At 37.9% G+C, this 26836-nt stretch overlaps 1 protein-coding gene across 5 annotated transcripts in view; it reads left to right on the top strand.

Annotated features, from left to right (window-relative positions):
• Nucleotides 1-26836, top strand: part of WASL (WASP like actin nucleation promoting factor) — a 58322-nt gene that overhangs the window by 24341 nt on the left and 7145 nt on the right. For 4 of the 5 annotated variants that reach the window (XM_040594907.1, XM_040594908.1, XM_040594906.1 and 1 more), the window contains exons 2-10: nucleotides 5081-5215; nucleotides 6459-6545; nucleotides 7088-7184; nucleotides 12038-12061; nucleotides 17033-17201; nucleotides 20517-20559; nucleotides 20964-21117; nucleotides 24347-24867; nucleotides 26028-26136. In XM_040594907.1, the coding sequence (XP_040450841.1) occupies nucleotides 5081-5215; nucleotides 6459-6545; nucleotides 7088-7184; nucleotides 12038-12061; nucleotides 17033-17201; nucleotides 20517-20559; nucleotides 20964-21117; nucleotides 24347-24867; nucleotides 26028-26136 (1339 nt within the window). Of the gene's footprint in view, nucleotides 1-5080; nucleotides 5216-6458; nucleotides 6546-7087; nucleotides 7185-12037; nucleotides 12062-14177; nucleotides 14874-17032; nucleotides 17202-20516; nucleotides 20560-20963; nucleotides 21118-24346; nucleotides 24868-26027; nucleotides 26137-26836 lie in introns of those variants that run through there. The other variant, XM_040594912.1, reaches the window with a different exon arrangement.

Below are 26836 nucleotides of genomic sequence, written 5' to 3'. Positions count from 1 at the left end.
TAGTCTTGATTTCTTACAGAGTGAGCTATCCTGCATTCTCACTTGTGCTTCTTGTCTTTCTCATTCATGAGTCTTAATGAGTTTCCATACCTTCTTCCATGACTCAGAGAATGCTAGGCTGTTACTTGGTACTGAAGCATCTTGTGGTCAAGATTAGAGTTACACCTCACCAAGCATTTTCCACAGTGAAGTGGTACTTGATGTTAGCATGTGTCAGTTCCTGAACCCTGCTGTCTGAGAGAGACTATTACTTACCACTGGTTTAATGTCAATGAATAGCAACAGCCCTTTATTCTTGAATAGTCACCCTGGAAGCAAACTGTGTGCTGTCTTCCTGGTCTTGTATCAAAGAAGAAATGAGTGACCTAGGAGGACCCAGCATCACCTGATCAGGCTTCAGTATCCTGATTTAGCCATTATAAGGATTTCCACCATAGTAGGTCTTAAAAAATGCCTGCCAAGGTACCTTCTCAACAGCTGTAGTATTGATCAGGACAACTTTTCCAGATATCTACTGTAAGGCAAAGAAAACAGAAACACTGATATCTGTTCTTACAGGGTTTGGATTGCACACAACTATTCACCATAGTTTTTTTTCCACAGAAATCTTAAAGTAGCTAATTGTGTTCAGTATGACTTTCAGGCTGAAAGTCTTCGGACTGACTTTGTGAAGAAGCTACAGGCATTGTATCAGCATGTTTTGATTTTTTTTTTTTTTTTTCCCCAAGAGGTTACTCTGCTTGGAAACAACTGCTACTACTTGTATCCTTACATTACAGGGCAGGGTTCCCCCCCCAGTTTTATTTGTAAGGTACTTCTGTGGGCTGGGAAGGGTAACTAAGAAAAGCAGACCTGTCGTGTGATTAAATTATGTACGTATGCAGGGTTCTGCACCTTTATTGGAAAAACTGTAACTCTTGGGAAAGACTGACAATCACTGCTAGTGTGTCTTCAGTAGTGCTGTCAGCATGTGACACATACTAATACTGAACCATTAGAAGAACTCATTAAACTTAGTTGCTTTTTTACAAGCATTAAAATAGAAATGATTAAGCACTGCAACAGGTTCCCCAGAGGTGATTTGCAGCCTTTAAACTTAACTGGACAGGACTTTGAGCAACTTGAACTCTAGGCTTTTAATTACCTTTGCTGTGAGCAGGAGGTTAGACTGGAAGACTTACAGAGGTCGCGCCCAGCCAAAGTCATTTTACGAGTCTTTGATCTTTGCACCACGAGCAGCTGTCAGCTGTACGTGAACACCGCAAAAAAACATCCCAATGGGTCTTAACATGCTTTCTGTTCACTGAAGTGGCTGAACATCATCTTACAGCCTTAATCTTGCTGCTGCTCTTTGTTGTGACTTTTGGCCCACTATTTTTTAATGTCTCTGTTGGCTTGGTTTACTATTTTTGAAAAAATGAGTTACGGGAAATCATTAACTTGACAGGCTACTGCAGCGAGTGTTCACAGCAGAAGCTGATCAAAGTATACAGCTATGCACTGCCCAGTTAGAAGCTATCAGTGGCTGCTGTGCTCACGTTCTGCAAATGTGCGATCACTCATTGTGGCTGCCTTCTGTACACAGAAGGGGTTTTCGTGAGCCTTTTGTTCATACCACGTATCTTGCAGTATGTGTGTCCAAGGATGAGACCAGCACTGCCAGTGAGGCAGCCAGTGTACAGGTGACACCAGACTTACTGCTACATAGCTTACCAGTTTGAGGGGTGTGACAAGTCCCTGGAATGAATGGCATGTCCTCCAGCCAGAGGCTGACTGTGGAAAAAATGAAGGGGATGGAGGAGGGTTGATTCTTGTCTCCATGGCCCATCAGTTTTTGGTAGGCTACCTTATTCCTTTCCCTGATGTACTTTTTCCAAATACATAGCTATGTAAAAAGGACAAGATCTTCACCAAAATTATTAAGCAAAGCAGTAGTGCCAACTTCAAAATCCTCCTCCTGAAAATCCAGTAATAACTTTAGGTATTAAGTAAAAAATCAACTTATTATACCTCAAGAAAATAAACCACCACCCCACCTTGTATTTTTTCCTGTGTTGTCCTTTTAATTAAAAAAATGATAGTGGTGTAACAGTGGAATTTGTAATTATATTTTCTAACTTGTGAAAGCCTCATCACAATCTGTCAACACTAGGAATTTGCACAATGCTAATGAATAAGTTAAAATGTAGTTGAATAAGCTTGGTGTGCCTCAAAACAACACCTACTTTATAGATCAGTGAAATTGTTCTCTAACTTGTAAATTAAGCTCTACTTGTAGATTATCCAAGTGTACATTAAGTCTGTTATGGTTATGCAGAATGAGGACACACTTCTTGTGCAGTATTCTTCTCTCTACTCATGGGGGAGGTACTGGTTCAAGGTTTTTTTTTTTATATGCAGTCATCATTGAGTTATGACATTTACTGGTTTACCCAGATAATCCAGTTGGTACTTCTGCTGCTAGATGTGATAGGAAGCAATGCATAGGGAGCCCTTTCTTGACACAGATCACTGTCTTCTATACCTTGAATTTAAGTTGAATAATTTCTTTCAAGACCCCATTTCTGTGGGTAGTCTTGTTGGGGGAGGTTAGTGGAGCTGGACTTGTTCTGGAGAGTTGAGAAGGCTTCTTGCACAGGCAGTGGGATGGTTGCTGTGGTTCGGTGTGGTGCCTTCATTACAGCTGTAGAATGGCCCACCTGTGTTTCTTTTTATTGTCTTGTGTCTACAAGATTATTGATTTAACAGTGAGGTGATATTGGAGAAATGAGAGGAAAGACTGTTAGCAGAAGTTTTGAACAAAATCTGGCCAGTTGTGCCGAAAACTAAATCTTTGCCTGTTGCAGCATAAGGGGAGAAATGGTATCTCTTTATACTCAGAACTTAATGTCAGCTAATTGTTTTCTTGCTCTCATGTGGCTAATTCAAGGGTCCTTTTACTTATTTGACAAGTCCTGTTATGATTAAATTATTCATACTACTCTGTAGGTTACAGGGAGAGAAATTTTACTCTACACTCAAGAGTAGAGCGTTTGAGGAGGCAACTGCAAAGCTTTCTTTTTGTCATTCAGTCGCGCTTTTAACTTTTTTCTGTAGATTACCAGGAAGATTAGTAGTTAGTCTGACAAGTTCTGAAGGGGTGTTTGCAAAGAGAACAGAATTGTATCTTGACTTGTGAAAGATGTATCGCAGTTCTTGGGCAAAGGTTATCAAGCTTTCCCAAGGAATAGCTGCCCGTTTCCCTATATTACTTTCACTCTGTTTTAACAAAATAAAGGTTTTTTTGGTAATAAATGAATAAAAATTAAAGAAATAGTAATAAAAAAATCCCGTGAAACGTAGGGTGTTATTTTGGTTATTTTAAACCACTTGTGAAAAGTGTGGCATGGGTAATATTGATACTTAATAGGTAATCTTATAATGCAAAAAGACATGCTTGTGTCCTAGATGCAAAATAGTCAACTGTTTTGGCAAGTAGTCAGTGTTGATGAAGGCAAAGTAATGCTTGTAGAGCAGGGGGGAAAACCTAGTATGGAGCCCGTGACTCAGACTAGATGTGACCCCTCCAGAAGGGTCTTGGAACGGTAACACGATCTATGAAAGCATCTGCTTAATGTTCCGTAGTGAAAAAGGGAGTAAAAGCCTTTAACTTGGAGGGAAAGAAATAGAGAACAAAACAGAGAAGAATATTTTCGTGACCCTGTGTTTCAAAGGCTAACAAACTGGATTCATACAGCCTAAGCCTCATCCCCAATCAAAGAAAGGTGTAGTAGGGCTAGGTAAGATGCATGTGAGGGTGACAAGACTAAAGTGTCGAAGAAAATGTTTTTTCTTGGTACAAGAATGACTGAAAACTAATACCGCTTTCTGAACAGTAGAGAACTTACAGGGCAAAGAAGTGTGACAAATGCTTCTCCATGCTGCACATGCTTTTGTAGGTAACTATGAAACTGTTAACATAGTCCCCTAGTGTAGGAACAAGGAGGGACAGTCAGCTGAAACTAGCAGGTGGCAAACTTTTATCTAAAGGTAGCTAACTATTCACACAGTGCATAGGTGAACTGTGAAATACAGTCCTGCCCAGTGTTGCGATGGCCAGAAGTTCACAGAGGTCTGAAGAATGATTAGATAAATTCACAAAGGGAAAATCTGATGTGCTGTAAAACAGGTATGCTGGCTCAGTGGAGCTTTGAGCTCCGGCCTGCCAGTTGCTGGGGTATACTCCCTTAGCGTAACGGTGTACTCTTGTATTCTTACCCAGGCGTCTGCTGCTGTTGGAGAGTAGGTCTGGAGCCAAATAGCCTCTGGTCTGTCCCATTACAGAGCCTTTAAACTTGATGTCCTTGTGACTTGGCTGCTAAATAAATATTCTTCAGAGGCTTAAATTTTCATTCCCTCGTAGGACTGTAAGGTAGGACACACATAAACTAGAAAATATGCTGAGGAACATTCCCAGTGACTGAAGCAATCTGGTGTGGAATAATCTCTCTCTCTTACTAAAATCTCTCAATTTGAAAACAGGATGATTTCAAGTTGCCAACTGGGAATGAGCCTAGTTCATGTGTATTTTCAAACCATGCCCAAGAATTTTAAGAGTTTGCTACTTGGCATACGCTGAAGTCATGCCAGAGACCATTTGAACAATTAAGCAATCCAGACAGTTGTGTTCCAGTATCCAGGAGTGTTTCCAGGCACTGTGTAATTTACAGTTATAGCCTGAGTATTGCATTTCTATCTGGTTTGAAGTACTGAACAGAAAGAAATTTAGTTGCATGGTAGGACTTCTCTGTGTGACTGCCATAGTTACTGGTCTGCCTTTTACAGGCAAAGTCTCTTTGCTGATTTGCGAGCAAGAACAAAAAGTTCATTTGGGTTCTTAAGCTAAATATTGCGCAGAAATTAAAATCTAAGGTATAGAAGTGATTTGGTGTCATTCGAACTTTACTGTGTTACAACCTGGCAGATCATCAAAGTTGCTGCCTGGAACAAGGAACAAAATTAAGAGGTGCTTTGGTAAAAGATGAAATCTAGAATTTGTGGGTTTTACCTTAAAAGTAATAGCTACCTTTTTTCTTTTTAGACGATGTCTTCAGCAGTTGTTCAGATATATGCAGCAGATCGCAATGCCATGTGGTCAAAGAAATGCTGTGGTGTAGCTTGCCTTGTAAAGGACAATCCACAGAGGTCGTATTTTATCAGAATATTTGACATTAAGGTAAGTATCTCTTTTTGGTTTACAGACTCCTTAAGCTTGGTTGTATTCATTCTCTGTTTTGAATTGAATGAGTGTAGGTTGTCATAGCTACAAACTCACAGAAATTCTCAAGTAAATGGTTGCCCACTTAAGTGGTGCAGTTACAGTGCTTATAGGCAAGTGCAACTTTCTCAGGTATTCTAAATTAAATTATTTCATAGATGTCAGCTTTATGGATGAAATAAATATCAGCTACAGTTTTCTTACAGCACACAGAAGCTCTGTCCTCTGTAGATCTCATTAGTCAAACTAATGAAAGTTAGTATAGTGTCACTGATACAGATAGCTATCAAAATTCTATCAAGGTACTGCTTTGGATGGTATTAACAAAATAGGTGCTGTCTTCTGTAGGAGTGGAAACAATCTTTTTGATTGGTGTGTTGGTGCATGTGAAAACTGCAGAACAAACGAGTTTTGTTCTCCAAAATATATACATTCATACTGAAGATCTTTGTCTTATATTTAACTCAAGACAGTGGAAGCTAAAAGATTAAACGTCTAAACTGTGGTTTTATATCAGAAATGATATTGAGAAGCATAAGTCCTACTGGCTTTGCTGAGACTTTGGAAAGCTTCCCATTATCTCTGCAGCCAGTAACAGCTGATTATCTGTCAGCATTCAGTGCTTCAGGTCTCAGATTTGTTCAGAATTGCCAGCTGGTGCTTGTATTGGACTTTGTGATTTGGTCACTTGACTATTACACTTAGTGAGAAACCTGTTCCTTGGGTGCTGAACTATAATATCCTTGCAATATGTAAAGAAAAAATGGTGAGATTTTTGTTCTCCTTACATTAACTGTTTTCAGGTCAAGCCTGAGATAATAACAGAAGACTGGAAGTCTCCTTGATTCCTATTACTGTTAATCACTGTATTCCCATCACTGGTCGCCATTACCTCTCCCAGGATCACTGTTGTGATACATTGTATCTATTGTAGATACATTGTAGAATTTGAAGGATGTTTTTTGAAAACATTCAGGAAATTGAATAGAGCATAGGTGACCTGGTAGAATAGTCTTCCACAGCTCTTCACAAGTTTCCAGTCTATTTTGATTTTGATTGAGCTCATCTGTTGAGTGAATAGCAAGGTAGATGCTTAACACCATGCAGCTTCCAACTCTTAATAGGTTCTATTGTGAAAGAAATTAAATTCTGCAATTTGTCTGAGTTCTTAAAAATTGGTTTTTTTCTTTTTTCTTTTCAGGATGGAAAATTATTGTGGGAGCAGGAGCTGTACAATAACTTTGTATATAATAGTCCTAGAGGATATTTTCATACCTTTGCTGGAGATGTGAGTCTCAACATCTTTGAAATACCTATTTTAAAATGCCTTTTATTTGAACAGTACCTTCTTCAAATATAACCGAGGGTTTTATTTCATTCTGTAAATTATTTATTAAAGTACAATATTACCTGTGTTCCTTGAAGCTTTTAAAGCTTATTTATAAAAGGATTTTTTTTTGTATTTCAACTAGAAAACTTAATCCATAGGACATTTAAAATGCAGTTCTTTATTTTCAACTCCCTTTAATGAAATTACATTTCGACTTGCAGATTATGTTTATGAAGTACCATATATACTTAAAGCACAAATTTTACTCTCCCCTCTTTGATTTCAAGCTACAAGATTTTGCTCAAATTTGTTAGCCATGATATCTAGAAACTTCATTAGTAGACAGACATTCCTAAGATAGAATGTTTCACTGAGACTTGGTTCCAAATTTGCAGTGATGATTTTTCCTGATGATACCTTCAGAAGGTGTAAGAAGACATTTAAGAAAGCCTTTGAAACATTTTCTTAGTCATGGGTGGGGGAATATTAATGTTTTTCAGACATGTCAAGTTGGTCTTAATTTTGCTAATGAAGAAGAAGCTAAACTATTCCGCAAAACAGTAACAGATTTACTTGGACGACGGCAGAGAAAATCTGGTAAATATCAAATTAATCTTAAATTCAGGCTTACTTATATTGTTTGGGGGGGAGGCAGGAAGCTACTTTTGTGTTTGAAAGCTACTGGAGGCACTAGTGCTATGTTTATAGTTAGAAGTAATTGTGTTATTAAAGCGTGCTGCTTTTCTCTATTGTGCAAAAATAATATTTTTCTGAGAACTTGATGCTCCTTGCTGTAAGCTTCCTTGTAAGATGAGACTCCAAGGTTCTGGTGTTTGAAAATGTAGATCAGGAGGAAGCAGAAGTGGTAAGCTGTCAGTGGGAAAACTAGAAATCTTTCTGTAAGCTGTTTTCACATTTGACTAAACTTTCTTTTCACTCTGGGCTGTTTATAACTGATTTGTTTAAATTTAGCCCAAGTGAGTTGTAACAAAGATTTTACCATCTGGTATGTTCAGTAGTTCGTGTGAATTAATTTTTGGCATTGATCCAGCATTTAGTAGGGAAATTATTTTATTCAAAACCAACAGAAGACATAATGTCTATACTATCCTTCGTAGCACAGGACAGTCTGAAGCACAGCATACTTTTGCCGGCTGCAAGATGCCTTGGGAATCATGGTCAGCATTTTAAAGGGAGCTGCAAACCTACACATCTTGTCTTGGTGCTTTTCCAGGGAGCCCATAAACAACTTGCCTGTCTGACAGCCATATGTCCGTGAAGGATAAGGTGATATAAAACATAGGCTGGGAACACATGGATGTGCTCAGGCTTGCTGTAAGCTAAGAGTGTGGACTTGTGTTCAGGCTATAGGATGTGGTTTTGCAGTCCAGTCTGGAATTGAATTGCACTAGCAGTGTAGTGTAGACTAATGTAAAGGGAGGAAGCCCTCATTTCAGAGTGCCATCTTTGCAAGTGTTCTTGGGAGCCTACATGATCTACATGTATTCGCTTGGATTTCATTGAGGTATGGTGGTTCAGTTGCAGAGTGCTTGTTCCAGAAACTTAAATAGGTTCTCTAACATTCCCCCTGCTCAGAATTAGAGTAAGTTCATAGGGTTTCATGAGAAGTAGGGTAGTTAAGAAGTGGCATTAACAATGTTTCTCACACTTGTGTAAAAGTAATCTAACATCAGCTTTCCATAAGACTGCTGGAAGTTTCACTGAAGTTCCTGAAATTCCACTCTTACTATGTGTCTAACACACAGTGCTACGGTGCACAGGTATGACTTGGGAGGAAGTGCGTTTGCATTATTTGCCGTAGCAAATTTTTTTTTAGTAGTTCAGTCAAACCTCCTGTTCACAGGACAGAGGTTTGCCTCTGCCCTTGCACACGGATATTTTTTTTTTTTTACAGGACCACATAAGTTTTTCTTGTTTATTCTTTGAGCTAATATCTCAGTTTATGTGTGCAAACTCATGTTGTAGGATGAGCTTACTCCATACATTGTCTTTTAACAAACAAACAATTCTCCCTCCCCAAACACTTACAACTTGAGGACAACTTTACAATAAAAATTTTTCCAAGTTTTTTTTCTTGTTAAGAGCTGCAAAACTAGAGTTGAAAACAATCATGAGATTCCTTAGTCAAGCCACCAGATGGAGTTCTCTGTATTTGTCATTGACACGACTGTAATTAATTGTGCTTCTAAAATAACAGGCTTTGCATTTGCCCAAATCAAAGCTGATTTGCTGTCAGTATTTATTTATTTATAAATGCTGATATCAAACATGCAGTAATTTATACACAGGTTTATATATAACAAATGATATATATACACTACAAAAAAAAGTTTCATATAAATTGTGTGTGTATTTTAATGCACCTTAACTTTCCAAACACAGAGGTAATAGTTGGGTAATTTTGATGCTTTTCTATTTTAATGGGATTTTTACTCCCCTGGCTTCCAAAATATTTCATTTCATAGCAATGACACCTGACGTGCTTTCAACTGAGTACTCCATGTGATCACTTAGCAGCCTGTTCTACTACTCAGAGCTTGCTAAGAGACTTTTCCAGGAGTCTTATGGAAAGCTTATGTTGTTGGAAGGTAGCAAGAACAGCAGTTCTGGCTCATGAAACTGTCTTGGTGCTGAGACTAGTACACAAAATATTGTCTAACAGCTGCAAGAGGAGCCAAGAGTATTCTGTTCTTCCTCACTTGGTATGAAATGCACTCCAGTATACAGACAACTCCTGAGCAAGTGCATCTGGAGTTCCAGAGAGATGAAAGTTGGCTCCAAACAGAGAATGCAGAAGAGCTTGCAAATATTCAAACATCTAATAGAGAATTGAATGAGGGAGAAAGGCAGAGAAAGAATTATTGATATGTTTTCTTAATCTTACTAATATCAGGCTGGTATTCATCTAGCTACATTCTGCTGCTTTGTGTGTGTATAAGTCAGTTAGATTCTTAACCTTAGGCTAGGAAGAAATTATTATAATTAGTTGATATCTCTGGTAGATTTACTTAAATAATTTCTCCATTTACTGCTTAAACTGATCCCAAATAGTTCGCCTGGTAAGCAGGGTCCAACACAGTGTTTCTTTTCTCAGTGCTCGTCAGTGTAGTGCCTTCTCACTTTGGGTATTCTTGCACGTAGGTACCGTTAGTTGAGCCATAAAAGCACAGCAGAGACTCGTAGAACAGACCCTTGTTCTTAACTGCCTTTCTGAAGTAGAAGGCAGCTTGTCCAATTTTTATGGACTCTTTGTAGCTCATGGGTGAGAGCTCTGTTAGCACTCTCTAACGCTGCCTTTTTTTTTTTTTTCATACAGTTCAAGCTGGATACTTAATATGGAGAGCTTGCACTTTTTTTCCTTTTTTTTATTTTTATTTGTGTCTTTGGTCACAGCTTTTAGATTTGCTGCCTGGGAGACAAGTGCATCTCTGCAGTGCTCAGATTGCATTGGATTCAAGCCTCAGCAGAGAGCATTCTTGTTTCCAGGAATACTTACACAATCAAGCTGTGGCTTTGGGACTTAGGCAGCTGGTGAAGTTGATCTGTCTTAGATCATTAGGCATCTCCATCTTCAAAAAAAGAGAAATCCACCGCCCTCCAGTCAGGTCATCTGCACTTCAGAACAGGACTTCATATTTTCTAGTCGGCAGTGGGAACCACAGAAAAACAGATCTGGTTATCTTTGGACCGCAAATTAATCTTATATACCCAGCAAAAATTACAGGAAGTGTTTGCTTTGTTTTCCACTATCTTTTCTCTTGAACTCTTTCTTCTGAATAAAACTGTAATGGATTCCCGTGATTTGGCACAAGGCTACTTAACACTTCCTATGAGTACCTCCTGCTTTTGCCAGCTTCCCATCCTGTGCCAAATGACTTTCAATTGGTTCTGCATTCTCCTTTGCTGTCTCCAAGTTGTTGAATAAAACTCTAATAATGTTCCAGAAGTTGAGTTTGGATTTGTTTTTTGGTTTTGTTTGGTTGTTTTTTTGGCAGCACAACATCAGTGGTTTCTTAAACTGAATATTCTTAGGAAGAAAAAGCAGTATTTGGCCAAAAAGTCTTTTTTTTTTTCTTTTCCCACCCCACCCCCCACCCCAGACCTGATACCTTTTGCTGAGGCACCCTTGCAGAGGTTCTCTGCCTCTGTGCCTAAACCTACCCGGCCGTGAGCAAAGAGGTAACTGTCTGCCTTTAGAAGACTTGCTTAGAAGAAGTACTTGATTCTCTAGGGGTTTTGGTCACCTTCCTCTGAAGGTTTCATGACCTTGACAGGTTCTTTATTCCTGCCTGAAGATCAGCTGACTGATACGGGGCTGACTTGCCTTGCACACTTAGGAATGTTGACCTTTTAAAATATTGCTAGGACAAAGTCAACACTAGTCATGGAGGCACCTTCTTCCTTCCCCTTATGTTTTTGTATCTGGAAAAATATAGTAAGATAGTGTTTTTTTCTGGGACTTGCTGAAAAGTGAAATCTCTTTTTACAAGTTTTTATTACAAAGCTCTTAGGAGTCACTGTTAGGGTTTCAGATACTCCAGACTTGAAAGGGAGGGATGGACAGCCTTATAGGGCCGTGCCGTGATGTTTGGTGTGATGACAAACTGCTTGCCCATATGGGTACTGCTAAATCCAAAATTCTTAAGAGTGTGTGTGTAGGTAGGCAAATAGTGTAACTGTACTGGGGGTTTTGAAGGATGGTTGCAGGATAGGTAAATGTTATTTGTGGTGGTTAAGAATTAATAGTGAGGGAGGTCTCCTTTAAAGGAGAATTTACTATTCTAGGCTGAGAATACTGAGGTGTGAAATGTTTACAGCTATTTAAATCATCAAGGCACATTCTTCATCATCTGTGAAACAGTTTGGTGTTCTGAATAGTATCAGATTAGTACTAAGGAGATTCCAGTTCTGTTCGATATTGTTCAGTTACCTGTTGGATAAGGTAGGTCAAGTGTCTGTCCCCTCTGTGTCCTATTTTCTTTGCATAAACCAAAAAAGAATTCTAATACGTTTTAGGTTCTGTGAGAGAACAATACTGTATAAAAAGTGCTAATTATATTTCAAGTAAAAATGAAGGAGCAGTCTAATTCAGTGGAAATCAGCATAATGCTTCAAAAATAGTGCTTTGGTACGTTGTACCAATACAGCTGCTTTTTGAATATTTGATCTTACATTGGGGTCAAAATGGCTGAAACCAACTCAGTAGCTATTTCCTTATGCTCCTACTAGGTTTGCTCACTTGATACCGGTGCTAAGACTGGGGGTTTATCGTTCTGTAATACTTTTCTCAAATGCATGACAAATAGGCTTTAAGGATATTAATAGATTCTTGAGTTCAAGGTTATTGAAAGCTTTACTAGAAACTAAAATTTAGAATTAATTTTTCCTGTGATACCTATGAATAAATAGAGCTTTTTCTTTTTCAACAGAAAAAAGACGAGACCCGCCAAATGGTAAGTTTTTTGCATGAATCACTGCATTTTATTTCTACCTACTGCTGTCATTTACTGTTTATGTATAACTGTGTTTTGGACTTGTTCAAGATAGTCACGTGGTGGCAAAAGCAGTAAACTTACTCTGGAGCTTAGTGTATTTGTTTTATGTCTGTTCTTTGGTATTTGCTTAGTTGTAGCTTGAAAGATTTGTGGCTTAGCTGGCATTTGTAAAGAATGTTTTTGGAGGAGAATGTTTTGTTGCAAATAGGACAGAAACCCTTCAGCTTAAACTGAGAAGAAAACTTTGTACCTTGCATTTATTTGTTGCTTGGTCTTCAGATTATGTGTGTATGGATGGGATCACTATACAGAACCTTGCTGAAATTAAAAGTTAGCCCATTTGTATAAAGGCAGGCATAATGATGACAGATTTCATAAAACACTCAAAATGTTAATTTCAGTGTATCTGGCTAACTGTGTAACATAGCCTTTTGTTCATTTGTCATGTTTGTCAATATCAAACTTTTTTTTGCATGAAGGATTATTTGAATCTGCCTCTCAGGAATACTGGCATGAAGAGACAGGTTTCTAAGGAGAGTTTATTAAATTGATGGAAGGAGTCACAAATATGTATCAGTTCAATAAAAATCGGGTTTTTACCTTCTATTCTAAGATCAAATGGAAAATGCACATCAGTGAATATCGAGTTTGGAATCCTTGTCGTTCTGAATTCACAGTGATAGTAAAAAGTGATTTTTCCTGGATGCTTGTGTGGGTGATCCAGATCAAAGTTCATATCGATGTATCTGTTAGTTTGCTGCTTGAGCAAGGGAATAGTCAACTGATTGTCTGAGGTCCCCTTATGGCCTGAGGTGGTAGTTTTAAATACTAACCAAGACATCCAAGCCTCTTGGTAAGCCACCAAAATAGGTAACCCTTAACTAATCCTGAATTATGAGAGCTACTGGTATCTTTTATATCCAAATGAAGTCTCCCTTACGTGGAATACTTCTCAAAAACTTACTCTTGTCTTTTTCATAAACGTTGAGTTTTGAGGAAGTTCAGGCACTCATCAGTTTAAACCAGACATCTTTAGTATTGATTCCTTCAACTGGGACTGGGTTGTTTAGTTTTAAAACAGTCATAGTAATGCCATCCCTGATCACCTTACCAGCTTTTCTGAGCTTTCAGAAGGTTCTGACTGTTCTGCCTCCTGCGTGATATTTGCTTCTGCTCACTTAAACAGCACGTCCCTGATAGCAATGTCTGCAGAGCTGGTGGGAATTAAAACAGTAGCGGTGACTGGGTAGTGCCACCTACCACAAAAAATTTAGCCTTTATCTTTACTGTTAGTGTTAACAACAGTTACACAAATAATTTGTCTAGTTTGCCATCTGTGATTGGAATAAGATTTAAGAAAAGTAAGCCTGTAAAAACTTTTGTGCTTAAAATAGTCTCTGTAATTCATCCTGTAAGACCTCAGGCAACACTTTTTTGAGGAATACTCACCTACTAAACTTGCAGTCACTGGTCCTATGCCTTTATCCTGAATAGTCTGTGGAAGACATAGGTTTATTCCCAATATTTCAGGTTCGTAATCATTAGTCAAGGCTCTGAGCATCTCTGCTCTTCAGTAAACTGTTTCCCTGAGACATCCACATACTCTTTCACAACGTGTCCGTTTTCCTTTTTTGATTCTGTCAAATTCTCTAATGCCTGGCTGCTCTGCTGGCAAAGAGTTAAGTGTGGTTGTGGCCTCTGTAGTCACAGGTGAGACATGGTTGATACAGGTTATAGCCTCAGGTGGTTATACTTTATACAGTCTCTGCATTTCAGTATTTGGAATTCAGACTAGAGCACATAAATACTATCGGCGTGTAACTGGGAAAAAATACAAACTGTTGTAGGATCAGCTGGTTCTTGTTTTACTCTCTATATGCAGTGAAATTGTATTTGGGGTAAAAAGAAAAAGGCACACCTGCTTTTTTGTACCGGGTATCAATGTATAATTACCATTATAACTGAAAAACAAGAACAATCACATTTCTGGACTCACATGATCCATGCTTGAAATACTGCAGGGAATTTTATTTTAGTGGGGCTTGTTTGTCTGGATTTTCTGCATACATTGACACTGCATGGAAAAAGCACTCTGTCTTTTCATGTGACGTTTTCAATGGTACGGATTTAAGATTATTTTTTTTTTGGTAGAATTGCAGGATTAAAATCAAATTGGCATTAACAGTTATGTAAAATGTATTAGTCTGTAATTTCCTGGGATTTATGTTCTACTCATTTGTAATAGCTAGGTCTCTTTATGCAATAAAAAAGAGTTATTGTGGTTGAACTGACTGCTTAGCAAAGTTCTGGATGAAACAAGGATTTGTCAGAGAATTAGGCTGTGAGGGAATCTTTAAGAACCATGTGGCAGAATTTTGTTTCAGCTGTTAACTGTAACATTGCATTAATTGTGGGGCTGTCTGTTGCCTGGGACAGATGCCTAGAGAGGTTCTAAATAAAATACAGATAATTTTGTAGAATTAACATTTCAAAATGTTCTGTACTACGTTTTCTGGAGCCCCTTCTGAAGATGTCACAGATATTGATAACAGTGGATGCTTAAGGCCACTGTACTGTCAGGTACTTCCTAAGGATGAGCTCTATATGCCTCTCTCATCTTCATTTATTGAGCTGTCTACACCTGATGGGGAAGGTGCTTGTTTTATGATGGGAAAAATTTTACTGGATATAAATATGGCAGTTCTAGAAGAATACAATTCTATCCATGGTTCTTTCATCCCTCGTGGACTTCAAAGGTCTAAACCTGATGGTAAGAAAAATTTTCATCTTTAAGAGTTTACTGTGATCTCTTACATGAATATTATTATTACCAAGGAATCAGGTTATCGTTTCTTAACTTGAGCTAGCTGAATAAAATGTGTAATTTGCAAATGGCTGCTGCTTTACATGGTTAAACCCATGTATGGTTAGTTCAAGATTTTACATGCAAAAAGGTGCCGTTTCAAAGACTTAGAAATTGTGAGAAGGCTATCACAAACTTCCTAGCATTGCAAAGGTGTGTGTTTCTTTGTGAATGTCAGGACAGCTCTTGAAACTACAAATATCAATATAATAGGTGAAAATAGAGACAACAGAGGAAATATATAGGTGATTAAAGTGAAAATGAACTCCTACAGTTTTTTATGTTTTATGTCTAATGAAATTAAGATTGATTTTAAATTCATACTGAAGATTTTACTTAACTCCACTTGTTAAGTTTTGGGTTGATAATATGTGGTGATTAATGATCAGTAATGAATTTATTGCCAAATCTAAGTGGAACTTTACCAATGCAAATTGTTTCACATAGTCATGTGTGGTCGACTTGTGCTTTGATATTCTCAAAGCACAGTTGTGTAGACAGTAACACTTCTAGATCAAAGCATTTCTGCTTAGCAGAAAACACTTCAGAACTTCTTCCTGCAGTTTCAGTGCAGTTTCAGATCTTGTCTTTCAAGACTTCTACAGAAACGTAGGAGTTGTCATATATTTTAGATGAGTTTTGTCTAGTCCTCTGTCATGTTTCTGTTCTTGTTTCTTGTTCTGGCTAGTACTAGGTGCTTCCCGTGACACATTAAACTGTAAATGTCAGCTATGTTACCCATTGTGTTGTCTGCTGCTTCTTTCTGAGTTGGACTTTGGCAGAAACCTAAGGCTTGTTGGTCCTTTCAGAATGCTTAGAGAACTTTAAATTAGCCGTAAAAAATGCAGTTATGGGAAAAAAGTGTCAAAATAAGGTTCAGATTTTTCAGTCTAATTAGAATTTTTTATCATCCACCCAGTTAAGATTGGATGTGTCTTATTTTAATTGATTTGCTAACCATTGGGTAGTAACTCACAGGCAAGTAGAGGATGTTTTAAAATTATTTCTGGCCAAACTGGTCTTAAATCGACTGTTTAATCTCATTCTTCCAAAACTGAAATTACTTACCGTTTTTGCAGGTTTCTTTGAAAAGATGCATGTGTGTGTACATACATACAGAGATATAGATATATATGAAAAATGCATAAACTGCCTCTTAGTTTTTACATACTACTATCACTTGGTTATGTCAAGAGTTGTCTTCTGTCAAAGGTGAAAAACCTGAGTGGAAAACATGCTAAGTATGTTTATTTGCTAGTATTACACAAGTAACATAATAATAAAATGCTAAAATTGGCAGGAGTATTTTAAATAACTATAGTAATAATTCAGAGTTGTATAATGAAGAATGAGGTTTGAGAATATAATACATAATTTGAGTGTTTAATATGTATTTCTGGTGCCATTTTTACAGTCACTACTCTTCAAGCTCTGTTTCTTATCTGAAACTACAATTATTTTGCAAACCTGTCAAAGAGTTAAGACGTAAGAAATCTTGAATAGTTCCATAGGTACTGTGCTCTTTTTGAAGACAAGTGTATCCAGAGCGGCCTTTTGAAGATCTTGTGATGTTCAGGTTCTGTGTGTGATGGCAGAAAGCATTCCCACATGGGGCTTATTAAGCAAAGGTTCCCTCTCCTTTGAGTTTACTGTGCTGCCAAGGTCACGGTGTGCTGAGTGTTACTGTTTGTCGCAGTCACTTCTTTGACCTTGTCTGGGATTGTACCTAAGCTGTATCTTTATGTGTCTTATTCCATGTGTTCCTTACACATGAAAAATCTTTAGTTTAAAATCACTCTTTGCCAAATTTGCAAAAAAAAAAATAAAAATAAAAATTCTAGTTTAGAAAAGTTTTCAGACATTTCTTTGCTCTAGCAAGGTGGGTTTTTTTCTTCAGCAAATACTTCAGTCTGTCTTACATATACAGAACCCAGCCAGATGCATGTGGCGTGTAGAGCTATGGTTACAGTACAAGTATTATACCGCTGGGGAAAAAAAATGGTTTGTAGGTTAAATATGACTTTGTTGAAACACAGTAGTAAAAATCCTGTACTTTACCTTCACAGGCCCGAATCTACCAATGGCAACTGTTGATATCAAAAACCCAGAAATTACAACTAACAGGTTTTATACTCCACAAGTTAACAATATTTCATATACCAAAGAAAAGAAGAAAGGAAAAACTAAAAAGAGAAGATTGACAAAGGCAGATATTGGAACGCCATCTAATTTCCAGTAAGGACTTTTTTTGAGTTTGGGTTTTGGTGGGTGGGTGTAGTATTTTGCTGTCAATTACACTTGCAGATGTTCAAGACTTGAATGTGTGAATGTTGCTTGTAACCTGAACTGCAGTGAATGCAAGCTGGAATGCTGTGGGGTTTAAAATCACGGTGGTTTATGCACCGATGAGGAGTTTACTGCAACTGTAAACAAAAAATAACTTCCTATCCTAAAACAGCTTAGAAAACCATTTAGCTGCACAGAGATAACCTTATTGAAGTAGTCAGCCCAGTGCAGACTCATATTCAGTTGCAGTGGTCAACTCATTGTTATTCTTACAGCTGTGCCTGCTTAGCTGTGCTTTGTCATGCAAAATACACGTGCGGGTCCAGACTTGGCATAAAAGCAGAAATGACATAACCATATTTTAATCTCTGGCTGCTTGTTCACAAACTTATTCCAATATGTGGGTTAGTACCTGTATTTTGTCATGGAAGTACAGCATGCATGTATACACTTCTTTGGAATGGGTTGGGTTTTTTCTAAAATTGTTTCTTGTGTATCTTTAATCTTTTGGAATACTTATAATGTATCATCGTAAGCTTCAGTTTCATGAAACTTTGTTTTGGTCACTTTACTGAATGAATTTGTTTTCCTGAACTATACTTTAGTATTTTAATCTTCTGTGTTTTAAAATAAGCATACGTTTTGTTAAAGCAACAGGAATTTATACAGCTTGAGTTAGTTACAGGAAAGATCAGTTTCCGTGAAGCAGTAGAAAACCAGTGTGAGGTTTACATACCAAGTGAATGTCTTGTTCTTTTGAACCATTATTTTACATCACATCCACTGACATGCTTTGCTGGAATAAAACTCCCTAAAAGTATTTGCATTACCAGTTACAATAATGTTACTGCAGTGTTTTGAGAGAGTGCTCTGTAGAATGGGATAGTGGACAGAAAGGAGAGAAGGTGAAAATGGTTCCCTAACCAGACTGTGCTTAGACAATTCAGACATCAGCCATGTTCTTCCTGATCTGAGTATCAGTGAAGTGCTGCATCTGTTAGTGTCACTGAAACCAAAAAATCAGAAAAGAAGGAAGAGTAAAACAGAGAAAATTGTAGCTGGTCACTGTTGTAGCTCTACTGATACGGAGTAAAGTATATGTGGGTAAAATCGCAAATAATGTTTTGCATTAGTGTGTCTTGCTTCTGATCAGAATTTGCGGAAGGGGTTGTGCAATAGCATAGATGGAAAACAACTTCAAGACTTTGTTTATGATGTCTATCAGATTCTGACCTGGAAAAGATAAGAAGATGATAAAATATTTAATGAAATTTAAAAAAAAAAGATGTTCTCGTATCATTAAATGTAACACAAAATTGTTAAGTGGTGAACCTTTACAAAAAGAAGATTGGAAGCCTTTTGTTCGGCATAAGGTCTAGTTAAGTTTCCTGTAGAGTGCAGTTATGTGTCATCTTACTGTGTAAGATACTTTAATTACTGGTTTTGTATGAGCATATGGGAACTGGTGTTTGGTATTTTTAGGCATATATGCTAGTAGTATAACTTGTGTATAACTTGAGCTGTGATACTGGTGAAGACCAACACTGTCACTGGTTTTATACCTGATCAGTTGCAATCAGTAGGTAAAATTTTTAAATGCCTCTGTTAGGCAGATGTGGACTTCTAGTGTTCTGAGCAAAAATTTTGAATTCTGCTTCACAGTAATATAACTTACTGCTGTATACTTTCTTTTAAGTAACGTAAGAGTTAATTTTTTAAATGCCTCTGTTAGATGTGGACTTCTATTTTCTAAGCAAAAAAAGAAAGAGTTCTACTTCACAGTAATATAATGTACTGCTGTATACATTCTTTTAAGTAACATAAGAGTTGGTTACTTGGTAAGTATGCATTTGCATTGGAAAGACCTCTGAAAATAGATGTGTTGCAATCAATATGTAGACATAGCTTATTTCACTCTGAGGGATGAAAAATAAATGAGAAATAATGCTAACACTACTCCGTATAAACTTTAATATCAATGAATTGCACTAAGCTCTGAATTGTATGCTCACAACCTCTTAAAAGAGCATCCTGAGTTGCACATATAAGCAGCAATAGGTGGGTGAAGATTGTATTGGCTGGCGGACTGTCAATTTACATATGCCTGTTAATACACTAAATCAGATATGAGACTTTTAGGAAATGCATGTCTAATTTATATGAAGCAAGCTGTAGCTTAACATCCAGAATTCTGTAATCGATAAATCATCCCATATTTTGGTAGTGAAAGGTATTTAAATACTTAGGCAAAACAGGGGGCTTTCCTTTTTTGCCTTTTTGGTGGCATAATGTCATTTTAAACCACATCTTTTACTTTTCTTCTTGCTCCTCAAACTAAGTTGTTAATACCAAGACCAAAACTGATCATTGAGCTGCTGTATTCTCATTAAGAAAAGGTGTGCTGTTGATGATACTAACAGAATCGGGCAAGAATACAAGGTCTGTTGTGCTAGGCACTGTATAAGGGCAGCAAAACAGTCCTTGTAATTTCAGAAGCTTTGCCTGAACAGTGTTGGGTACTAACAGCTCACCTGGTATTTTTAAAACTCTGAGTTGGACTTCCTGAAGACCGTGTTAAATCTCTAGAACTGGCCATTGGAAAAAAAGAAGCTGAAAACATGAAATGCTGGTGACATTATAGTTCTGCTTCTATAGCCAACAGTAGTTGCATGAAGTAGCTTGGAGGGCCATGAACTCTTCCACCTTTTTAGCTGATTACAGCATCGCATCAAATAATACTTTAGTAGCCACATGTAGTAGCTACTAGAAGCCTAGGAAGATAGCAACTGAAAACAGTCCTGACTTCTCTTTGAAGGAGTTGAATAGGAGAAGGGTGATGAGAGAACAAATAGTGATGGCAGGGATGAGGAGGAGGTTTTCCAGCTGCGTGACACTGAAGACCTTGGCAGTAGCTTGAAGTACAGTTACTATATAAAGGCTAAACTCCTCCCTCGATCGCTGTGCAGTTCTTCTATCACCATCCACGTGTGCCACAGGGTGGCATGGAGCCTTCATGTTGTGCCACGGTCCATAAACTAAGGGGGGAAATGACTTCTCCACGTGGCCTTTTTGACACAAGACAAAAAGTAGGAGTAAAGGAAGCTTTACTAGTCTGAAGTGGGGCACTGAGGAGTCAGAATTCCTTAGCGTCTTAATGAGACTGGAGGTAGGAGCTGGCAGTAATCTCCAGTTATCTTGATGTCCCGTTATTTTAGTTAAGAGGTGCTTTTTATACTGATTAAATGGACTTTTCTGCTTTTGTAGACACATTGGACATGTTGGTTGGGATCCAAACACAGGTTTCGATGTAAGTAATTTAATAAGTTATTCAAGACACTGAATGTTTAAAAGCTTTAGAGGTTTTAAAATGTAAGTTGTGAAGATAGGCATTAAATAAAAAGTTAACTGTATACCAAAAGTTATAAATTGTGATTTTATGATATGGTGCAAACAGAGATGTTGGAGTGGAATGGAATAGGAGGCATCTGGGACTGAGAGGAAAAGATGCAAAACTTAAGGTTTTGTGCAAGGTACTTACCTCTCCTAGAATAGTCCTTTTTGACTGAAAAGTCAACCCAGACACATGTACTTGGCTTTGCTATTCCTTTTAACTTATATGGTCTGTGGTTTTTTTCTAATACAAGTGGTATGTTTTATTTTTTTAAAATCTAGTAAAAAATGCTACTTAAAACAAATGTATCTGACTTGCAGGTGAACAACTTAGACCCAGAACTGAAAAACCTGTTTGATATGTGTGGAATTTCAGAGGCTCAACTAAAAGACAAAGAAACTTCAAAGGTCATATATGATTTCATTGAAAAAACAGGAGGTGTGGAAGCTGTTAAAAATGAACTGCGCAGACAAGGTGGGATTCCTTTTTATTTCCGCACAAAAATTAGCAGGGCCATTTTTACCTTAAGGATTAGAGTAGAAGGTGTTGATGATGAGCAGTTTTTTCTCTTGTCTTCATGTCACTGCAGTTGCACTGGATTTCATAATGTTTCTGTACACCATACACTATGTAAAAACGTTCATGCATGACTCATGAGAATACTTATTCCCTAAAGAATAAGGATCTTGTCTGTGTCAGTTAACTAACTTCCAGTAACAGTCTGACTGCAAAGCTATGCAGTATGTTTGATATAGATTTTTCAGAGACTGTATGTCGCATATTTACTTATGATCTCAGTCTTATAAATAAATAAAAATCCTAGAAGCCATATTGCTGTTGTCAGTTGTAGTAGTAGGACGTGACTGACTGATATATTTATGGTCCCCATGCACCCCGGCAGCCCTGTGTAATGAGCCTTGCAACAGCTAGGGTCCTGCAAATTTTATATGAATTTTTAAGGGTGGGTTGTTTTTTTTTTTTCTAATTTAAAGTAAAAAGTGCTGGTTTTGAGCAGGCTGCTGCTGCAAGGAAGTTCTTAAATAAACCATTTTCTGTCTAACCTTTAAATGTGATCTCAGATGATGTATTATCTAGCTGAACATAGCAAGTCGGTCTGAAAATTACACTGCCGATGTCCAACTTTCAAAAATCTGTGTAAAACACTTCTCAAGAGGGGTAGCGTATAAATGGCATTGAAATTATTGCAGGTTGAAACTAGTGAATAAACTGTTCAATAAACTGAAGAGATACAGATTCAGGGAACAATGACTTGTCACATTTATTCCTTAGGTCCCCCACGGTGGAATGGTATGTATTTGAGCTGCCATCTAAGCATATGCTTCAAAGTATTCGTGTTGCTGTGTGATTTCTTTCCTAGATGAGAAATGCCATCTTTAGTTCACATCTTTGACAGCAATACTACAAGTTATAGTCAAACTTCTTAGTTAAATTCCAATCAAAAATTCAGTTGTGATTTTTTTTTTCTCAGTAAGAAATCTGTCAGTTTCTTTATAATCTTAACTCTGTTTAAATGTTTCCAGAGTTGTTGATTCCAGACTGCTGACCATAAAACTAGATTGAGAAGATTTAAAACACTTTAAAAACGCCTATTTTTCTATTAGATATGTGATAACTTCATGTTATGGCCACTTTGCATGTATGCAATTGAAAGAAAAGCTGCCTCATATTTAACATGCATGATAATAATCTACCTCTGCTTTTTGATAGAGGTAGATAAAATACTCCAGTACTTCAGTGGGTTTATCCACAATTCTGTTATCTGATGTGTAGGCTTGACTGCTGTTTGAAGTGTTCTTTCTCAACCAAACCATGTTTTTCTGTGTTTATTGCAAGAATTTCTGTGCTGACATATTCACCCTGCTAGGATGCTGACTAGAGAGTTGCAGACATATTATTCTGCTCAGATAGAAGTTACTTTCCTGCTTTTTCTGCCCTTTTCCTTATTTTGGTGCTGTTGGTTGGGGTTTTTTTATTGCCAGTACCATTAATAGAAGATTTTACAAACTTTTTTTGTTAATGGCAATGTTCATATTAATGTTCATATTAATGTGCATTTATAAAAAACCTAAATTATTTTCTTGCTTTGCTTGTACCTGTCTGTTTGGAGGGGGAAGGGAGAAAGGATGAGGTAGTGGTGGTCCCTCCATGCTCTTCCTTGCTCACTTCAGTTTAGTGCAGACAAGCCTTATAAAAACTCCCAAACTCTATTTCCACAGATTGGATATGACATACCTCTCTAGATATTACGAAAATAAACCACTTCCCCCGCAGACCTGTGTTCAAAATCTACAGACACTACAGACTCTGGAGCATGACCATCTTGTGTATCTTTTCAGTAATACAGAAAAACTAACTGTAGTGCTCTGAGAGTAAGTTATATTTGAAAATATTAGCCTCCGATGGCCGAGAAGGAAACTACAGTTCTGTCGGCCAAAAAGTGGTAGGATTTTTTTAAAAATCAAGAATGTTGGCAGTATGTCTCTTGGAAAATATCTAAAGTTTGAGAGGAGATTCTCCCCATACTGTTATTTTGGAGGTATGGAAAAAAACAGAGCAGTTCGTGGAACTTAAGAACATAACATGTAATTTTAGTAGGGGTATGTTTCTCTAAGATAAGCAGGGAAGGAGGCACCAAGGCACTCGTGTCTCCTACTTCCTCAAAATCCCTGTTTTTTTGTTTTTTTTTTTTTTTTTTTTTTTTAGGGATGTCCCTCCCTATACCAGTGTAGGTAGCCTGCTTTCTCAGCATGTAAGAGGAAGGAGATAATAGAAGAGCTAAAGAAATACCTTCCTGAGTGTAATACCCTTTTTGTTATCAAAGCACATGAAATAAAATGTGAATTTTCTTAGTTGTATGACAGCACCTGGATTATTAAGTACCTGTGTGCAACAACCACTCGCCCTAAAGTACCATAAGCCATTAGATGCTTCATGGAAGAGGAAATTAAATGGTGCTATTTAAAATGCCATTAGCAGAGCAAGTACATTTCAGGGCTACTTAATATAGAAGTGATCCTGTGCACTGAGGTAGCCCTGCCGTTGTTTCCTTTCTACAGTTGCTGCCATAAAGATGTTGTTGGGACTGATTTTCAGTGAAAGGGACTGAGTCAATTTACACTGTGTCGTAATGCATTAGTAGTTTTTTCTTCATTGCTAGATGTTACTTCAAAAAATAGTCTCTGTAATTCCTTAATAAAATAATGGATAGATTATAAAATGGAAATGTTATATTTCACTCTAAGTGTATTTAATAAAACTTCTTTCTCTTGCTTTGTGTCCTAGAATTTTAAAGGATTCTTTTAGTATTTTTTTCTTCTGCATTTTGTCGTGAGAAATTGAAACACTGGCTTAAGATACACTTGGATTATGAAGAAAATTACTGCCATAGGACCAAACCAAGATCAATGACCAAGCTTGTTTTGCAGCTTCAATTAGTCTTTTTTTATGCATTGCAGTTGCTTCCCACAGTGTTGATTATTTTACAAAATACACAACAGACATAGGGGCTATATTCAGCTTGGTTTGCAATTCATATAAGCATAATCCAGAATTGGTGAAATTTGCACTGGCACAGAGATCCTTGCAAAAGGGAAAGCAAAACGTTTTTCTTTCTCTGCTAATGTCTGCAAGAGTTACGGGTATTGAGCAGCCTATAATTGTAGATTGTTTTGTTTCATTTCAGCTCCACCGCCACCACCACCGTGCAGAGGAGGACCCCCTCCACCTCCACCACCCCCTCCCCATAGCTCAGGCCCTCCTCCTCCCCCTGCTAGGGGCCGAGGGGCACCACCTCCACCTCCTTCTAGAGCTCCCACAGCAGCACCTCCACCCCCACCCCCATCTAGACCTGGTGCATCAGTGCCCCCACCTCCTCCAAACAGGATGTATCCTCCTCCACCACCAGTGCACTCATCATCTGCACCTTCCGGCCCTCCTCCTCCGCCACCACCACCGGCAAGTGGGTCGTCTGTTCCTCCACCCCCTCCTCCTCCTCCACCCCCCCCTGGTCCTCCTCCACCACCAGGCCTTCCTTCAGAGGTTGATCACCAGCTTCCAGTTCCTGTAGGAAACAAAGCAGCACTCTTGGATCAAATCAGAGAAGGAGCTCAGTTAAAGAAGGTCGAACAGAACAGTCGACCGGTATCCTGCTCAGGAAGAGATGCACTGTTAGACCAGATACGACAGGGTATACAGCTGAAATCCGTGAGTAAAAAGCTGTTTCTCATCTAGGGCCTCTAGGGACTTGCAAATGGCTGCATCATCGCAGCGTGAACGGTAAATTGTGGCTCTATTTTGGGCTGGTTCATAACTTCTGGAGATTTTGAAGTGATGTGTTAAACAGTAGTACTGAGAAAATGCTTAGAACATATACTTGCTGTAGATGAGTATTGGTGCATAAAGTCATCCTTGTTTCAAACGAATTTCTCACCAGTAGAACTTAAAGAATAAATCCTACTGTGGCAATACCACAGTATCATGGCTCTAAAAAACTTCTGCAAGAACTATGAAAAATTGCTGGTCTCTTGAATACTTCAGTAAAATCATCTAAACAGCTGCAGGGGATGAGTTCAGCAGTAATGGTAGTGGAAGGCAAACACTTGTCACAGTTTGCTGAAACCAGGACAATACTAAATTTCTTCTGGCCCCCCATCTTAAAATGGGCCTGTGCTCTGCAAATGTTGAGGCTTGTAAGAAGGTTGCTATGGCTGTGTCTGAAAAAGTGCAGCCTGTGAGTGATGCCTCTGCTGTTCCTGCTGCAGTTCAGACTATTATATTTTTCTTGATGTCACTGAATATCTTAAATTTTGCCTGAATTTTGCCTGTAGGTACCTTTTTTCTTTTTCTTTCTTTTTTTTTTTTCTTCTTGTTCTCCTGCACTTGAGGCTGTGTAAAAAGTGTAAGGGCATGGTAATATTTATTTGCCATTACAGGTATGCAGTATCAAAGTCTACTACTTTCAGAAGGGATTATCAGCCCAAAGCAGAGCTGGTTAACAAATGCAAACAAGAAAAAGTATTTTGTGGTATATAACAAGGATAAAATAAATAATGATTATGCAGCCACACAAGTCATGCCTGTACAACCGTATTAAGAAGCTTTCAATCTAGCTGAGCACCCACTTCATGTCATAGCTGAAATATTTAATCATGAGTATGAAGTAACTACAGTTGTGTTATATGGCAAAAGAGAAAAGCTGGACTTTTTTCATAAATAAAAACTTAGCTTGAGTTGAAGAAACAAACTACAGATTCACAGTTCCTTCTGGCTGAAAATAAACTTGTTAATCTTATAAGGAAGCTTGTGTTGAAATGCACAGGTTCCATTTTGCTAATTGCATCTTTCAAATGTATCCTTATTCCAAGGTATCTGATGGTCAAGAGAGTGCACCACCTACACCTGCACCCACCTCAGGAATTGTAGGTGCATTAATGGAGGTTATGCAGAAAAGGAGCAAAGCCATTCATTCTTCAGGTGAGTCTGAAATTTTTCTGACCTCATGATGTCAGGTTTTCATAAAACGTTGTTTGGAAAAAAGCATGGGTTACAGCTTATAGTCCAATATAGAATGTTCTAGATAGACTTCTAGTGATGGGTTGAATGGTTACAATAGTTACTTCGTGCTACTTTGAATTACTGGTGTAGTTTGCAGTAATACAGAATTAAAAATTATGAATCAAGGTTAATAGCCTTAGAAAGTTTTGTGGCTTTTTGGTGGTTTGTTTTTTTGGTTTTGTTTTTAAAGTGACTTCTCAGACTATCTAGTGGATAAAAATGAAGTAAGTTGTCAAAATATTTTGGAAGGAAGGTTTTTAATGCTTTCTGTTTCTAGAAGCCAAAGCTCTTGCAAAGATTCAGCCTCTTAAAACTGGCTTCCAGTGTGCTTTGGATGCCACCTGCTGGATGATAGTCAGATAACTAGTGTTACTTGACTAGTCCCATACTAGTACTGAATCAACTTTTTGCACTTCAGTGCTTGGAAGAAATAAGACTGCAAGAGGATTTGCATTTCTCAAATACCAGCATTGTAATAACTGCAGTTCAGTAACTGCAGTGCAGCTCTTTGGTTACACCCCTTCTGTTAAGGCTTTGTTTCAGAGCTTGCCTTGACACCAACGCTGCACTTGCAGTCTGCAGACCATTTGACTAAGTGCAGTATAGTTTGTTGATTTGC

This window comes from Falco naumanni, chromosome 5 (assembly GCF_017639655.2).
Source record: "Falco naumanni isolate bFalNau1 chromosome 5, bFalNau1.pat, whole genome shotgun sequence".
Lineage (NCBI taxonomy): Eukaryota > Metazoa > Chordata > Aves > Falconiformes > Falconidae > Falco > Falco naumanni.
This window is presented reverse-complemented; position numbering and strand designations above follow the sequence as displayed.